This window comes from Vombatus ursinus, unplaced genomic scaffold, assembly GCF_900497805.2.
Source record: "Vombatus ursinus unplaced genomic scaffold, bare-nosed wombat genome assembly UNPS02014770.1, whole genome shotgun sequence".
NCBI classification, from domain to species: Eukaryota; Metazoa; Chordata; class Mammalia; order Diprotodontia; family Vombatidae; genus Vombatus; species Vombatus ursinus.
The window spans coordinates 120,271-138,985 of record NW_020954548.1 but is presented as its reverse complement, the minus strand read 5'-3'; the positions used below and the strand labels follow the sequence as shown (position 1 = coordinate 138,985).

The 18,715-nt window shown below is 40.0% G+C and overlaps 1 protein-coding gene across 1 annotated transcript in view; it reads left to right on the top strand.

Moving 5' to 3' along the window:
- Positions 1–18,715, top strand: part of LOC114043735 (phosphatidylinositol N-acetylglucosaminyltransferase subunit Q-like) — a 64,415-nt gene that overhangs the window by 28,131 nt on the left and 17,569 nt on the right. Inside the window, 5 exon segments of the mRNA XM_027862895.1 lie at positions 3,685–3,816; positions 4,565–4,685; positions 15,750–15,792; positions 15,795–15,875; positions 17,586–17,739. Of these exon segments, the coding sequence (XP_027718696.1) occupies positions 3,685–3,816; positions 4,565–4,685; positions 15,750–15,792; positions 15,795–15,875; positions 17,586–17,739 (531 nt within the window).

The following is an 18,715-nucleotide window of genomic DNA, read 5'->3' as shown; positions in this document are numbered from 1 at the left end:
GTTGTAAGGATCAAAAGAGATAATATTTGTAAAGGACTTAACACAGTGCCTGACACATAGGAAGCTCCTAATAAATGCTTGTTTCCTTCCTACCTTGGGGAATAGGGGAGGTGGGGAGATGAGAGGCATCATCTGCCAGGCAAGTCAAACCACTACCATCTTGACACCATCTCCCCACAAGTCCTGAGACAGCCTAGAAGCCTAAATCCAAGAGTCTTGAGTGCCCCTGAAACCACTAGGCCTGCTTCCAGCCCCCATACCCATTACTGAGGACAGAAATCATTGCGGAGAGGGGGCCTTCCACCTCTAGCTACCAGCACTACCACCACCAGCAACAACTACTGACCAGATGCCACCAATAGGCAGGTAAGCACAAGAACCCTGGGAGTGACAGCACCCCCGAGACTGTCAGTCTGACTGCAGCCAGAATCTAGGGAAACTCCTTCTGTGGAGATGGGCCAGCCATCCCAACAGCTGCCACCCATAGGGTAGGCATTCCAGCCTAACTGAAGCAGCACGGCACCTTGGGGAGAGACGGGAGGTGCCAGGCAAGTCAAACCACCACCCCCTCTTCCCTCAGACCCTGATGGAAGCAGCCCAGGGCCTAGAACGCAACAGCCTTGGGAACAGCCACGCTTCCAGTCCAGTGGCCTCCAATGGAGCCTGGAAACTGCTCCTGCATTGCTGCAGCCACAGCTACTGAAGACCCAGAGTCCTTGACACCAGCAGATGGTTCGACATCCGAAACTGATGTAATTTTGTCTATGGAAATGACTTTAAAGAAGAAGCATGGCCTTCTGCTTTGCCACTATACCCTAAGGACCCTGGGACCTTTTTATCTGACTGAAACTAAAACCTGTTTGTCTCCCCTGTAGACTGTGAGCTCCTTGAGAGTACGGACTGTCTTTTCTATTTGTGCCATCAATGCTAAGTACAGTGTTTTCCACATAGTACTCAATAAAATTTTTTTTAAAAAATTCATTCATTCATATATACCTGCACTGGACAGCCTCAATGACAGTGGCAAGTACCTTTGGGGAATATAAACATTTATTAAGTGCCTGTTACGTTCTAGGCAGTGTGCTAAGCTCTGGAGATACAAATAAGAAAAAAGAGACGGTCCCTGCCCTCAAGGAGCTTACAATCTAAAGGAGGGGACATGAAAAGGGAAGCTGAAGGGGATGGGTATGGGGCACCAAGAGAGGGGTGTGTTGTTCCACGGAGTGGAAGCCAAACAGAGCTGCAGATAGAGAATGTTTTCCTTGATATTTGTAGTCAGTAGCTGGTCAGCAAAGTTATTTCCATTGTTATAACTTTCAAGATTTCATATGTGATTTTAGTGTATTCATGGAAGATAGCTTGCAGAACAAGAGCCTGGTAAAGTATTTTGTGCTACTAGACCAAATGTTTCATTATGGTCATCGAACAGTAAGCACAAAGGGATCATGTAGTCTAACCTGTAGTCATGTGACTGTAAGGATGTGCTCTGTCATAGAACATTATTTATGAAAGCCTACCTGTTCCTTTCCTGGTAAGAGTTACTTTGTTTTTTTTTTCAGAATGCTGAAATTCTACCAGGACTACAGGGCTGGCTCAATATTAGGAAAGCTATCAGAATAATTGACCATATCAACAATAAAACTAACAGAAATCATATGATTATCAGAATGCTGAAATTCAGGAATCATCATTTATTGTTCATCTATCAATTCCTCATAGTCTAAGTGGAGTACAAGACATTGTACTCATAGTACAATGAACTCATAGTCTAAATGGAGTACAGGACATTGTTACATTAAAACCTTTATATGATATACATAATATGTAACTGCAGGTTATTGCTTTGAGCTGAGCAAATGTTCCACAATCATTCAAATATTCAGTGATCACGAAAATAACACCTGCCTAGTGAACGTGTGCCTTTTTGATTTCACAGTTTTCTATTTGCTGATTTATTTGGTAAGTTAAACTTTTAACACCTGAGGAGAAGCAATTTTCTTTTGGTTTGATGTCCATTGAATTAGCCCATTGGTAAATGTTGAATGTTAGCTAATTTACCCATGTACTTGTTAATTATAACATACCAAGAATGCAGTCAGATTAATTTTCCATTTCTTATGGAGCCCATTTCATTTAATTATCTATCCCTCATATGTAATAATAATAATAATAATACCTTTTATAGAGCTTTACCATCTATAATGTGTTCTCATTATCCTTCATCGTAATAAACATGTGAGAGAGGCAGGAATTATTACCATTGTATAGATGAGGAAACCAAGGCTCAGAGAGTCAGAGTGACTTACTCTTGTGGTAGAAATTTAAACTAAACCAAATCTTCTGGTCCTGAGTCCAAGAGCAGTCTCTGCTCACTAGTGCAGGTATATATGGATAATGATGTATATACCCATACTTAAACTGATCATCTTGGTGTAGTAGTAGTAAGACCAAGGTTTATTTAATTGGAAACATCCTCTGAAGGAAGTGTGGCAAGGGTTAAAGAGGGCTATGTATGGGAGGAGGGGGAACATCTTTAAGCTAACTCTGCAGCAGCTGAATCCTAGTGGATGTTGGGTAGAGGATTCCAGTCTGTGCAGTTCACATTTTCATACAGATTTTTCTTGGAAATGATTCAGAGCAACTAGTATAATACAGAAACCTTTAAAATTTGCCCAGAGTTCAGACCTCTCTCTTCCCGAGGTTCTAAATTCAGGTATTGCCTTTTTTTTTTTTTTTTTTTTTAATGAGTCTGAGGCACCTTTCCTACCTGCAGCAAGTATTCTGAACTGAAAATGAAGGTTCTGAGCCCTCAGTTAATGGGAGTTAGAAATACTGGGTGTTGAAAACAGGCCACATGTCAGTTTTACTTTCTCCTCCTGGGAAACATCTTTTCTGTATAACAGTCAAATGTTTATCAAAATAGCTCATTGAACTGCATCTCAGAATTGTTTCTTCTGCGTTATAAGAAGTCTTCTCTCATTAAGTAAGTTTTATAGACAATAGGAGGAGGTTCCCAAATATTGTAAGGGTAATGAGTCAGGGGAAAGGTGGAGGTCAGCTCCGTTGCCTGAATGATCTTGGCCATTTCCCTCTCTGAATATAGAGAACGTTTTTGATTTTTTCTTTTAGATAACTCAGCAGGTTGAAGGCTATTTGGAAGTTGGCTTTTGGGGAGATGATATTGAAGAAGATTGGGTTAGGTTAATATTAAAAAGTGAAGTTGATGGCCCACTGATATAAGTAGAATAAGCTGCCTCTCTTAGTATCCTTACGGTTACTGCTAATCAGCTTTGGATACTGCCTAGGACTGTACCTAGTCCATTTGGGTAGTTCTGAAATTATTCAAGTCCTAGTAGCACTCCTCTGGGCCTCTGCTGGTGCTTTTCCACTCTGTCCAGTTGGCCAGCAGTGGGCTCATTGGCATGAGTGCCAATATTTGGGCACCTCAGGTTATTGTATAAAACAAAAACAGCTTCCCAGGTGTAAGATTGCTTTCACATTCCTTTCATTACTAGATGCTTTTGAGGGGCTCATGGGCCCATGATAGAGCAGTTCTCACTCCCCTACCTTCTAAGACGTAAAAATTCAGGGAAAATGGAATTCTTATGTAGTGTTAGTACTGACATGCAACATTCTGTCCTTTTTCCAGTGGCAGAAATGTATTTTTCTATGTTATTTCTGCAGAATATTTAAATTTTGGCCTTTGTCCTTCATATGGAGCAAACTCTCAACTTGTGAGCAGGTTGGATATCGACTAGAACATCTCAAATTCGTCTTTAGCAACCAAAAAGCTGAGAACCAAACCCAGCTGATGAGGTACAGTATTCTCACCCTCTTGTTTTTCGTCTAGCATCTTGAGGCATAACCCTTCCCTAGGGCAGTTTGAGGTTTTCACAATAGTAAACCTTAAAGAAGACCCCTTGGCATAGAGTTCTGATCTTTTGTTATCTCTCCAGCTGCCCCTCGGCCATCACTCTCTAACTTTAGGAATTAATAAGCAGTAAAAATAGCCTACTTTTGTCCTGATAAGTAATTCCCACCTAAACCCTTTTAAGGGTCCTTCAAGAGGGCGGTGCAGTGGGAAAGAGTGTTGACCTTGGGGACTAAAGCCCTGCATTTGAATACTGCCCTGTTCCTTAATGCCTGTGTGAACCCTGGACAGATTTCTCAGTCTAATAATTTGCACCCTGCCTAGCTCACAGGCTTATGATGAGGCTACGGCCGAAGGATGGATGTAAAAGTGTTCTGTAATGTAAACCCTTATACAGATATAAGTTGTTATTGTTATTGAGACAAACTCTTCTGTGTATTTTAACTGCTAGTTTAGACCATCCTAAGACCAAGTTCCACCTTTCATAGAATTTTGCACTGAGATCATCTAATCCAACCCCCTAATTTTGCAGATGAAGGAGCTGAATCCCAGAGGGATGGAAGTGATTTGCCCATTTACCCAAGGTAGTAAGGAACAGAGCCAGGATTTGAACTTAGGTCTTCCCACTCTAAATAAGTACCTCTCCACTATATCTCAGTGCCTTACTTTTCTCCCCTTCTACCACTCTCACAGGAAAGCCAACATCTTTGTTTCCCTTCTTCTTGACATGGCTCTGGGGATCATGCTGCTATCCTGGTTATACAGGAAGAATCGGATTGGTCAGCTGGCTGATGCTCTCATCCCAGTTGCAGATGTGAGTTAAGTTTAAATTTCAGCCCTGAAGCCCTGTGACTGAGCCAGGAGTTGGTTCATCTTCCTTCCTCCCTTTAAAGGGAGAAGCCCTTTCTACTTAAATTTCTTTGCATTCTTTCAGAGTAGCTAGAACAATGCCTTGCATGTTCAGAAAGATCTGTTGGCCCATTGATTTTCCCCAAAGCTCTGCCAGTGTCATTGAATACTTAAAGTTATCTAGTGGGGGAAGTATGGAGAGGGTAGCAGTACCCTTCCTGTAGCCTGTGTCCTTTGTTCTGGCCTGTTGAAACTCAGAAATCCAAAATGCCATTACTGCTACTACTAAAATGTAAAGTAATTATAGAAACACAAGCATATTTCATAATAAAACAGCTGATCTTTTAAAATCTTAAATGTATTCAATAGTTAACACCAACTTCCTCTGTTCAAGGCAATTAAAAAAGGCTCAGAAAATAAGTTTTTTACAGGTAAAGAAATTCATCTATACAGTCATGTGACTTGTGTGAGAAAACATAGTAGTGGTAGAACTTGAAATGGAGCCAAGAAGGAATAAAACATTTGACTCTCATTCCTAATTCTAACCCCATTTTGTGCCATTTTGCCTGTCGTTAAAGACCATATTCTGGTCTTAAAACCAGATTTTTTTTTTTTTTTGGCCACTTATTGGAGAGAGCCAATTTAGAAATATTTTAACTGGAGGATAATTTTGTCTTATAGTAATTTGTTGAATGAAACAAAATTAACATTCTCGTTCATTTAATCAGATGTAGCTACCTCCTTTTGTTACTAACTCAGTATTAATATTTCTGATTTCTGAAAGAACAAGTAAACTCCTAGCCCTGGTCTGATTCTCTTATAATAACCTTAGAAGCAGCAGGGTTTTGGCTACAGCCCATTATATAAGCACAGTGAAAAAAATCCTCCATCTGCTTAGTACTCTGGGCAGATGGACACACAGTACTCAAAGGGCATTGGACCATGACACCTGCTTTTGGATTTGCTGTTTATAATACAAATCATTTTATGTTCTATCTCTTCCATTTTCTTTTTCAGGGTATCCACTTCTTTGTTAAAAATTTCCACTTTCTGCTCTAAACCATTGATTCTTTTTTCAGATTCTTTAAGAGCTATAATTTTGCTCATTATGTCTTCCTTCAGTTTAAAAAAATTAAACATTTCAGCTACATTATTTTAGTCTCTTTAAAATGTTTTTATTATGAACTCAATCATTAACAAAACTATTTCAACATACAAAAAAGAGAATAGTATAAGAAATTGTTCTGTGCAGCTTGTTTTTTTAAGTTGGCTGTCAGATTTTTAAAAGTAGTGATGATTGGGGCACAGTGGATAGAGCTCCAGCCTTGGAGTCAGGAGGACCTGAGTTCAAATCTGGCCTCAGACACTTGACGCTTACTAGCAGTGTGACCTTGGGCAAGTCACTTAACCTCATTGCCTCACCCCCCCCCAAAAAAAGTAGTGATGATTACCATTTGTCCCCCCTTCTGAATTTTCTTTGTGTGTGTGTATTTTTAAATGTTTTATCAGCGCTCTTTGTTTAAAAAGTTTTTTGCATCTCTAGCAATATCTATTGACTCATACTTCTCTGAACAGAAATCCACCATTATAACAAAAATGTTTAATTAAACAAAGCAAATTAATGCATTGCTCATGTCTGAAAATGTACCTTTAGTCTAATGACCTCTGGTCTATTACTTCTCTGCCAAGAAGTAGAAGGCATGCTTGATCATCAGTCCTTTAAAGTCATGTCTGGACTAAAGGTCATTGTTTAGAGCTCTGAAGTTTTTCAAAGTTGTTGTCCTTTACAATATTGTGTAATATTGTGGTCATCATGTAAATTGCTTTGCTAAATCTGCTCATTTCACTTGGCATCAGTTCTTATAAGTCTTCCCAAGTTACTCTGAATCCATCATATTTTTTTTTTTTTTTTTAGGCAATTGGGGTTAAGTGACTCGCCCAGGGTCACACAGCCAGTGAGTGTCAGGTGTTTGGTCTGAGGCCAGATTTGAACTCAGCTCCTCCAGACTTTAGGGCCGGTGCGCTATCCACTGTACCACCTAGCTGCCCCCTACATATTTTTCTTCTAATACAATAATATTCTCTTCCATTCCTTTGTCACATTTTGTCTAGTCACTCCCCAATGGATGGGTAGCTACTTTGTTTCCATTTCTTTGCTACAACAAAACATAGTGCTACAAATACTTTTGTAGGTATTGATCCTTTCCCTTTATCTTTGGTATGCTTGGGGTATATGCCTAGAAGTGCTTTCACTGGGTCACAGAGTAGGTACAGTTTAATAACTTTGGGGACATAGTTACAAATTGCTTTCTGGAACGATTGGACCACTTTACATCTCCACCAACAGTGTGTTAGCATGAGAGTTCCACCAACAATTGCCATTTTCCTCTTCTGTCATCTTATCCAATATGATGGAGTGGAGCCCCAAAGTTGCTTTAATTTCCATTTCTCTCATTATTAGTGAATTGAAGTCTTTTTTTTGTTTGTTGATTTGTTTGCTTTATTTAAGAATGGACTATCTTATTGATTGAGGAATGTGTGCTCTTGTTTTTTATGCTTGTATCGATTCCAAATATATATTGGCTATCATACCTTTATAAGGGAAATTTGCTGCAAAGATTTTTTTTCCAAAATAACTTTCCCTTCCAGTTCTAAATACATTGATTTTTCTTGTGCACAAGCTTTTCAATTTTATGTAACCAAAATTTTCCATTTTGTCTTATATGATGACTATTATCCCTTATTTTATTATCCCCTAGCCAAAGTAGTAAAAAAGTATCTATTTCCCTTCTCATCCAACTTCTTCATGATAAGACTTTTTTATATTTAGGATATATGCCTATTTGGAGTTTATTATGTTATATTGTGTGAGATGTTGACCTAACTTCTGCCAAGGGGCTTTCAGATTTTCCCAGAAGTTTCTGTCAAATAGGGAGTCCTTGCTGTATTAGTTGGTATCTGAATTTATTGAACATCTGCTCCTATGTTCAGTTGTGTCTGGATCTTATTTATCTAATCTGTTCCAGTGATCAATTTTTTTATTTTTTTTAACCAGTACGAAATTGCTTTTTATGATTATTACTTTATAGTAGTTTAAGATCTGGTCCTGTTAGGGCACCTTTATTCCTTCTCTTTTTTTTTATTTCCCTTTAGATTATTGTTCCTGTAAATTAATTTTATTATCCTTTCATTTAGTTCTCAAAAGAAGAACCCTTAGCAATCCCTTAGAAGTTCCTTAGTAATTTGATCAATATGACATTAAATCTATAAATTAATTTATGTAGTATCATCATTCTTGTTATATTGTCGTGGCCCAACCATGAAAAATCAATATTCCTCTAATTATTTAAGTCTTCTTTTACATAGTCTCTCTTTTCTGGGATTCTTGGTCATAGTTATTATATTACTATTCTTTCTGGAGATTTCTGCTTGCATTCTTTTACCCCATATTATTGAAAGTTTTTTTTTGTTGTTGTTGTTGTTTACTCATTTCTTTAGTTTGTCTCTTGGTTTTCCTTATGAGAATTTCTTTCCTTTCTCCTATTTTTTGTTTTCCTCTTACTTTATTTGATACATTTCTTGCTGTTTTAAGGTAATAAAGGAGAGCTGTGCTTATGAAATGACCTCTTGGCTGTCCTGCTAGCCGTCCTAACATATCTCATTTCTTCCACATCCCAGTGGGAATCATTTTTCCTGATCAACACTCATTTCACTTTTCTACCACAGAGTGTGGATGCATAAACCTGTTCCCTGAAGCTTTGCCTGAGTCATCTCACAATTTCTGGGGATTGTATTGCCCTCTCCTTAAGGGGAAGTAGAAGATCAAGTCTATATCCCTGCCTTATTTTGTCAGAATGCAGTGAATTGTACAGATGTATGTAGTGATCTGTGGCAGAGATGACAGAATTGCAAGAGTGTTGAGATATTGATTCGTAGGTTATTTGAAGTGACGTGGAAATGTCAAAGATGGGGAAGGGGGATAAAGTGGTGACTGAGAGAACATCCATAACTAACAACCTATATGCCTACTCTCCCATCTATACAAAATTTTTACAAGAACAATATACACATAATATATTGAGGGCATTAGTAAGGAACAGGGTAGGGTTTTTTTTTTTCTTTTTGGTGAGGCGGTTGGGGTTAAGTGACTTGCCCAGGGTCACACAGCTAGTAAGCATCAAGTGTCTGAGGCCGGATTTGAACTCGGGTCCACCTGACTCCAAGGCCCGAGCTCTATCCATTGAACCACCTAGATGCCCTGAGGGTAGGTTTCTAAAAGTGATATTCTACAATTCACCACATCTTTACCATCATACAGTTGATTGAAGGAAGTAGAGAATGTAAAATCCGACCACTGCTATTGGTTGTTGCTTTCATAAGGCATTTGAATGTAAAAAGCCATGTTAAATGCTCTCTTCTAATAAGGTGTCTGTCATACCTCCATGCCTTAAAATCATTCAAGATTCTTTGAAAGCTATAACGATAAGAGCCTTGTTCGGTGACTCTCTGATCACACATATCACATGAGGTTTAAAACGGGGAGATGTAGTCTGGCCAAAGGTGTTCTGTACTCTCGTGGAGGAGATTCAACGTAGAGTTCACATTGAAGAGGAATTTTCTATGGATAGTGGGGTCCTTTAGAGGTTTTTATTTGCAGATGACATCGTGCTGGTGGTAGAGAGTCCTGGAACATTGAAAAATCTCCTGGAAGACATATGTAACACCTCAAAAGAGTTTGCCTAATCATCTACAGAAGAAGGGCCAAGTAGATAAGTACTATGTCTTTAACCAGATTATAACATTGTTTGGTCAGTCTGGAGCTTGTCCCTCAGTGTGTATATCTGGGACAGATAGCACCGATGGACAATGACTTGGGCCCAGAATTAAACAGGAGGAAGTGAATTGCTTTCAGAATATTGCACAGCTCCTTTTAATGAACTCAAGCTTCTCTCAGAAATAAAAGCCTGTCTTTTAAGTATCAATATTCTCCTGGTGTGATCCTATGGTTGTGAGATAGAGATCCAAAGAATTAAAAACGAGTATTATACAGAAGTCGGTGAAGAGGTGATTACGAGCAGGAACTTGGGCTTTTTTCTTTTCTTTTCTTTCTTTTTTTTTTGGCTAGGCCATGGGGTTAAGTGACTTGCCCAGGGTCACACAGCTAGTAAGTGTTATGTGTCTGAGGTCCTCCTGAATCCAGGGCTCTATCCACTGCGCCACCTAGCTGCTCCTCACAGGAGCTTTGAAAAAAGAGCAAGAGTAAAAGATGACATCAGGGAAATAGATATAAACGGAAATGGACTGATCATATGATGTGGGTGAGGGGGTGATAGGTAGACAGCTGGAGTACCCTACTAAGATCCTCCGGATATCAAAAGAAACCTAGGAAGGTTCTTAGCATGTTAGGAGTACCCTCTCGTAAATGGGAGAACATGGACAGGAGGTGCTCAGTATAGACAGGCATGCCTAAATAGCAAGTAGAGCACAGGTCTTTTTGAATATTTGAGAGAACAGTGTTGGCTTCACTGCATTTTCCCATACAGCCACCATAAAAATGCCTTATCCTCACTGTTGTTGAATTTCCCTGTGGCTACAGGAGTTAGGGATCCTTTGGGTCTTTTAGGTACCATGGAACCTGGTAACCTTTGTTTTGATTTATATTCTTCCTTAGTCTCTAGCCTTAATTATGCTAGTGTGTGAAGGAGACCCTATAAGCATGAAAAATATGATTTTAATTCTGGCTTTCCCACAGATTTGATGAGATGGTGCCTCTCATTTTACCTTTAGACTCTTTGTCTCCACTTACCCATTGGCTAAATGGGGACAGTAATATCCATTTCCTCTAACATCTCAGAGATGCTATGAGAATTTATAAAATAATGGTTAGCACTTTGAACTCTTGGAAATAAATAATTCCAAGTGTGATTATTGCTTGCCTCTTATATCCTCACCTCTGAAGTAAAGGAGTTTTGTTGGGATTTAGGCTGATTTTGCAGTTTTTCCACATGACACAAAAGGATTAATTTGGTAATGTAGGGGTTTTTTTTTGTTTGTTTGTTTGTTTGTTTTTCTTCTTGGTGAGGCAATTGGGGTTAAGTGACTTGCCCAAAGTCACACAGCTAGTGAGTGTAATGTGTCTGAGGCCACATTTGAACTCAGGTCCTCCTGACTCCAAGGCTGGCGCTCTATCTACTGCACCACCTACCTGCCCCCGGTAATGTGATTTTACTCTCTCTGATGGGCATTCTGTCTCATTGATTGTTTTTCTTTACCTTTATATTTCTGTAACCAGCTTCCCTTTCTTTCATTTAGTTAAAATTGTTTTTTTTGATTTTCTTATTAGAATGATAGAATTCTGTAATTGGAAGGGACTGTAGAGGTCATCTAGCCCTAGCCATGTTTGACCCATCCTATCCACAAAATTTCTGACATATGGTCACCTGGCTGTTGTCTGAGAACTTTCAATGTTGGGAAGTTCAGTACTTCGTGAATCATCCCATTCCATGTTCATAATGTCCTACTTGCTAGGAAATTTCTTCATGAAACCTAAACCTGTGCCTTGACACCTAATAACTAATACCCATTGGAGACCAAGTAAAATCTACATTATTTCTGCTTTCCTTTCCCAAATTGTCCACATGGCAGTCTCTTGTAGGCATCTACAAATCACGGTGACCTTTTCACATCATTCCTTTTCCCAAGTTCATAAAATAATGTGCACATGACATGTAGAAAGAAAAAGCCTGCTGACTTTTCAGTAATCCTCAGATTGAATGAGACCATTCTCAATGGAAGGCAGTTTAGATATGTAAGGACTAGCTGGCAATAGGGGCCTGCAGCAACAGACTCCCGTTTTTCTCCATGAAGTGTCAACGTATACATCTAAAATTGTCGGTGATTTAGATCATAGCCTTGGTTTCATGATCTTTTGACCATTCTCAAACTTCTCTTCTCATTAACTTATTGGCCCTCTTCAGATGAATTCTTGTCTAAGGGGAACATTCCTGCTCTGGATGATTCCTGTTGGCTTCAGTATCCTAATATAGCACTGGTCTCACAGGGTTGTTATGAGAATCAAGTGAGATGTTGTAGGTAAAGCGCACCGCAAACCTTATATCATATGGACTATTATTATTCTTAGTGAGGCACTACCTCCCTATTCTCTCCTGTCTTTTCATTTTTTAGCAGAGGCAGATCAAGTGTCTGAGTTCAGAGGGTTCATATGTTTTATTCTGTTTCTTCTAAAAACTAGCAAAGTCTTTGGAGATCTGGAAACCCACACTGGTTCAAAAAGGTCTACAAAGCAATATGGCTGGGATAGTCGGGCATGGCCTATACCCAAAATTGTAGTGCTATGTCAGGTTTGGGAATTAACTTCTCTAATCATTGCAAAGCTCCCTGGATACCCTTGACTGGAAACCTTTTGACTTCAAAATTGCACAGATATATAAATATTTAATTTTAAAAAGAAAATCTCTTCCTGTTGCCAGGCTCTTATGCTTTAAATATTACATAAGTTCTATTTATAAAGTGTGTTCGTTCTGTTCTCAGCTGCAAGGGCAAGATTTGTTGGCACAAAGTAGTAGTGCTTTCATGTCAGTTACTGATAAGGTAAATGTTGGAAGAGTTGAGAAACAAGTACTAGACCGGAAAGATGGATTTTTAGAGGGTGGGAAAATGAACAGAATGAGTACACCTAGTGTTCTAGAGTTCCATAAACTTCCTCTGCATCTCTTTGAAATGTGAAGTTATATTTTGCACTTTCTTGTTAAATTTAGCCTTAGTGACAAAGCTAAAAATTCAGTTACTGTTTTCAGGGATTGTCTTTTTTCACAAGCTCTGCTTTTGGAAATTGGTTCTCTGGTATTAAGTTTCTCATATTAATTAATACAGATCCACTGATAACTAACTCCTCCAAGGCTGTGACTGTCTGATCCAGGGGTCATCCATCATTAGATGGTGGCATAGCAGGGTTCCAATACTGGTCCTCAACATTCCAGGTGGGGGAGGGAGAGAGGGGTAAGAAAGACATACATCTACTCCTGAGGCAGGGAGGGAATATTACTATCCTGATTTCTCTAGGGAGTAGTGGCTGTCTTGCTCTGCTAACTCTATTTAAGTTTTTGATACTAAAAGGAATAAGTGAACTTACTTTCATATCATTTATTAGGGTCTCCAAAAAACTTTTTGAATCCCTAATAAATCCTTCAGGAATTTGAGGGCAAATTCACATGTGTATGTATACATACATATACACCTCACTTATGTGTTGCTGCCACTCAAATGGCATTGAAAAACTATCACTGCAAGAGGATTGGACTATAGTAATACAGAAATACTGATCATGTGTTGTTCAAAAGCCATAGACCTGGCATATGCTGTTGAAAGGATACCACTCCTAAAGTGTTATAGGATGGGTGGTCTCTCACATTTAGGTTGGTGGTTCCTCAGACAGTATGTAGTGAAGATTTATGCATAGCAATCCCCTAAATCCATTTTACACGTCACTGTCATTCTCTATTCTGAAGTCACAGTAAACTTTGGATCAGTTGGAATTCAAGGACAAGTATACAGAAGACAGTGACAACCAGCTAAATGTCTTTACTGGACTGTTGTACGTAGCCTTCCTAGAGGTCATGGCAATGCCAACCTAGTCTTTTTAAATATTCTTTACCCATTTGTTGACACAGTTCATCCCATGCTTGTGGAGTATCCGTATTTGGAAAGTATCAGTCAGTCAGCTTCCTGAACTACCCATTGCAGGCCAGTCAGGGCTGGGGAGTTAGGGATGAGGGTGAAAATGCCTGGGCAGGAAAAAACTGAGATTCAGAGAAGTCAAATGACTTGCCCCAGTCACACAAGCAGGCTCTTCTGACTCTAAAGCCACCTCTCTGTTTACTGTATCATATTGTTAAGTCTAAGGCAGTACTGTAGTTACGGGTATAAGCTATCATCAATCTTATAACTTTTTGCCTGTCTGCCTGCTCCTCTCCAGTCTCCTTTGCTGGGTCATCATCCATGTCCCAGAGATAAGTCCAAGAGCCCAAGGCTCTGTCCTAGACCCTCTTCTTAGTTGCCAAATCTTGTCATTTCTCTCTCCAGTGTTTCTCACTCTCCACTCGCACAACTACCACCCTAGTTCAGACTCTCATCACCTCTTGCCTGACCTATTCCAATAGCTACCTGATTGCTCTCTCTGTGTTGGCCTTCTCCTGACTCCAGTCCATCCTTCACACAGCCACTAAAGTGATACTTTCTAAAGTGCAGATCTGATCATGTTAACTGAATTCCCACCCCTAATCGATAAATTCTAGTGGTTTCCTGTTGTCTCTAGGAATCACATATACACTCCCCTGTTGAACATTTAGAGCTCTTCATGATCTGGCTGGCTCTCTCTTTGTGTCTCTCTCTGTGTCTCTCTGTCTCTCTCTCTCTCTCTCTCTTTCCCTCTCCCTCCCTCTCTCTCAGTCTGTCTCTGTCTCTCTTGGTCTGTCCTCTCTCTGTCTGTCTGTCTGTCTCTCGTTCTCTCTCTCCCATATATATTACTCCTCTCCATGTACTCTGTGGTTCAGCCATACTGTGGTTCTGCCTACTTGTTATCCCTCACACAGAACATGTTATCTCCCATCTCTATGTCTTTTCACTGGCCTTTTCCCTGCTTAGAATGCTCTCCTTCTTCTCCTCTACCTCTCAAGAGTCCCTGATTTTCTTCAGGACTAAGCTAAAGTACCTATTTATGCGGGAGGCCATTCCTGGCATAGGCCTCTCCCTCCTCCCAGCTGCCAGTGCCTTTCCCTCTAAGGTCATCTTCTGTCTGCTTGGGAGATGGCTTGTATATACTACATGTGTTTTCTCCTCCCACAGAGTGTATGCTCCTTGAGGCCAAGGACTGTTTGATTTTTGTCTTTGTATCTCTAGCACTTAAATGCTTAATTAGATAAATAAATGCTTGTTGATTCAGTGCTTATTTATGAATATATAATTTAATTAATATTAACACACATTTGTGGGGCTCTTTCAGCTTTACAAAATACTTTCTTTTACAACAGAATATATACAGAGTAATATGAAGTAATTTGGTAGAAGCCATAGGGAACAACTGAAGCTTCATGAGCAGGGGAGTGACAGGATCATGCTTTAGGATCACAGTTTTATAGGTGAAGATACTGAGTCTCAGAGATGTTAAATAACTTACTAATCAGTGGGAGAGTAAATAACTTACCAATCAATGGGATTCAAACCCAAGTCTTCCAAATCAAAATCCACTGCTCTTTCTACTTAATTAGGATACTGCTCTGAGATTACATCAATTTCTTGCCCTCATTCCACCTGTGTTGAATTAAATTGTTTTATAGAATGACTGCAGCATTGTAAATGAAAACAGTCCTAACAGGCAGCTGAACTCAGAGTCATTGCAGTGACCATTCTTGGCTCCTGAGAACAGATGATGAACCAAACTTTCTCCTCTCAGTGGAGATGTGAGGGACTATAGGGGCAGAATGTTGCACACCCAGTTGCTTTAACAGTCAGTTTTGCAGAACTTTTTCTTGGTTACAACAGAATGTTTGATAATTGTGGGGGGAGGGGGCGGCAGCGGATGAGTGAAGGGCTGGAGAGGGGCATATACTGAGAAATAAATGCTGTAACAAACAAAAGTCATTGATAAAAACATTTTAAAAGAGATCAAATTGTGCATCTACACTTTTAACGAAATGAAAGACAATTACACACGTGCAGTGAAACATCCTTTGGTACTGATGGTCAACGAGACAGAATATGGAGAACGGGGCTGCCCGGCCCATTTCATACTTGTGTTCGGTCCTTTTTCCCTGACCCCTGACCTACTTCTGACTTGCCATGGGCCTTTGGGCAAGTTCTTTAACCTCTATGTCCTGTTTTCTGTGGAAGAATAACGTTTCACCTATTTAAGCTTGTGTTGCTCTGTCAGTGAACTCCTCAGAGCTAAGACCTGCTAAACTTCAGATTCAGTATCATTCTCTCCTATGGGCTTTTTGCTTTATGTTGATAGCATGTGGCCCGGGAGCTCCAGGACCTGCTGCAGTGGCTGATGGGAGTCCTGCTGGTCTAAAAATGAATCGAGCTTTGGACCAAGTGTTGGGTCGCTTCTTTCTCTACCACATTCACCTTTGGATTAGTAAGTACAGCTTTTTCCTTGTTTTCTGTGCTTTACTGTCAAATGATGCCCCAGTGAGAAATGAGAAGGCCCTAGTAGCATTGGTGGGAAACAGTGGTATGAAGTAATTTATAAAGTGCTTGCTCTGTGCCTAGAAATGTTCTCAGTGTTGGGGAGACAGAAAAAAGTGAGACATTCCCTGCTCTCAAGGAGCTCAGATGGTAACTGTGGGAGACAACACATATAAAAGAGGTCAGTGACAGAGCAAAAGAAAAGACCTGGAAATCCAATCTAGGAATTCAGGGAAGAGTTACATTTTAGGAAGACATTTGCCCAGATCCTTTTCTGATAGGCTGTACAGGTCCACCCATTCTTAATCTTACCAGTTAATTACATTGTAATTATAAGATTAGGTTGTATTATGCATGTAAAGAAATGTCCCTTCCCTTATTATTGGTGAAAATTATATGGGGGTATCACAACATATTGCTTTATAACTAATATTACTGTATGTGGAACTTTTGTGAGGTGTTTCAAGCCTGTTGGGGAGGAGATAATCTGTGACTTAATCTGAATAGATGTTTGTTGATGTCACATCTAATGGCAGCTAGAAGTAATGGCCCTGGAAGTTGGTGGGAGAGTGCAGAAGCACTGCCAATTTTGAACCCAGGACTTGGGTTGGAGGAGTAGCTGAAATAACTGTCAAGTTTTCTCAAAGCAATGTGGTGGCTAGTCACATAGGAAAGCCAGGCTAAAATGTAAGCTCGATGGGAGAGAGAATTAATTAGTCAAGAAAGTTGGTGGATGACCAGTTTGGACAGACTTGGAGGATCACAGGGAAAGAGCCCCGAACTCTGTGTTTGTTAGAGGGGCTAGTAAAGCCCTTTCGGTAAAATTTATCTTGTCTCTGGATGAACTAATGGATGAAATAGTGAGACCAGGCAAGGCCCAGACTGTTGGTGGCAGCAGAGAAGGAGAAGAAGCCTGCACCCCTAGCCCCTTTGGGTTGATCAAACATGAGGCCAAAATGAGTACAAGTATGGAGTAAGAAGTAAGAAAACCTTAAGAAGGATCAGGTCTGACCAGTCTGTTCTTTTCTGAGGCTGCATTTCCTCATAATTCCCAAGGAAGCTAAGTATCAATGAATTAAAAATAGCTGAAGCTTCCTTTTCCAAATTTCTTGAGGAACTCCTATGGCTCACTGTGTCTTACAGTTTTTACTAAATTTTCTACTATACCCCTTCCAGAAATGTTATCTTATAAAAAGAATCTATATTGCATACATACTCTTTAGGAATCCTTTCACACCATGCCCTCTTTCTCCCATTCTTGTCACTGATTCTCAGTAAGAAAGCTAATTTTTTTGTCCTCAGAACCTCAGTAGTTGTGTGTGCTGACTCAAGGTGCTACTGAGTGGAGTGTTTTGGCTTAAGTGACTCCATATCTGCTGTTGGGAAAGCAAGCTTAAATGAAAGTAGTGGGAGGTAGTTGGTTTACAGATGTGGTCTCCACAGAAACCATGGGGAGGAGAGAGTCAGGTCTTACTCCACAGTACCTAGAGGGGCACAAGTGACTAAAAGATGGTTTGAAGCCATTTGTTAGATAGGGACAGAAGCCTAGTTTCCTGGTGTGTGACTTATGTGCTTTGGGCAATTCCAACTTTTAAAGCTGCTCCAAGAGAAACAACCAACTGAAGTCATTCTGATAAGGGAAATTATTATTTTCTTCTAGGTTATATCCACTTGTTGTCCCCATTCATTGAAATGATCCTGTGGTATGTAGGTCTTTCAGCATGCCTGGGTCTGACAGTGGTGTTGTCCATACTTTCAGACATCATTGCACTGCTCACTTTCCACATCTACTGCTTTTACGTCTATGGAGCCAGGTGGGTACAATTGGCATAATTATTCCCCCAAGGAAATAAGCGTAGACCTCTGACCATGCCCACAGGCTTACAGCAGAGGAAGTTAAACTCATTTCACACTGTCTCTTTCAAATCCCCTTATTAGCTGAAACTCTCCACAGAGAAGTGTAGACAAGGAAGACCAAAATCTTAAGCAGATAGTGCAGGGTGTGATCTGGAAAACCCTACTCCATAGCGCTATACAGTACACTCAGAGACAGCTTGGTGTGGTGAAAGGAGCTCTGGACATGGAATAAAAGTTTGAGTCTGAGCTCTGGAGAGTTAGAACTGGAGGAGACAATGAAGGCCAGCCAGTCCAATGACTTCATTTTTCAGCTGAGAAGCTGAGATTCAGAGAGGTGAAATACCTACTAGTCATCCATCAGAGCTGGAATCTGAATCTGGTCTTCCTACTCCAAATTCAGTGGTCTTTGCGCTATACCCACTTATTAGTGGTGGGACCTCAGGCAAATTACTTAAACCCTCTGGGCCACTGCTTACTCAGGTTTAAAATGGGGATAGTAATACTTCCACAGTCTGCCCCACAGGAAGAGCACTTTGTAAAATGTAAAGGAAATGTGAACTTAGTATCATGACTTAGTATACTAAAAGTTTCTGGGGACTAGAGTAGGACAGTTAATGGGTGAGAGGAGTAATTTATTCCTGTGAAAATAACCTTCAAGAGTCAACATATCATGATGCACAGAGGCTGGGTGACCTTGAGCAAAATCATTTAACCTCTCAGCACCCTAGATTCTTCTCTAAAGTGCTAAGTTGCACAGCAGCTGCCAATCAGAATTGGTAGAGATTCCTTGCACGAAAACTCCCTACATTAATAAAATCACATCTCTGTACCAAAAAAAAAAGAGAAAAAAATATAACCTAGCTTCTCTGAGTAACTAATGAAAAATATCCACTCACCTGATCATCCTACTAAGCATCTTAGGTCACTTCTGAT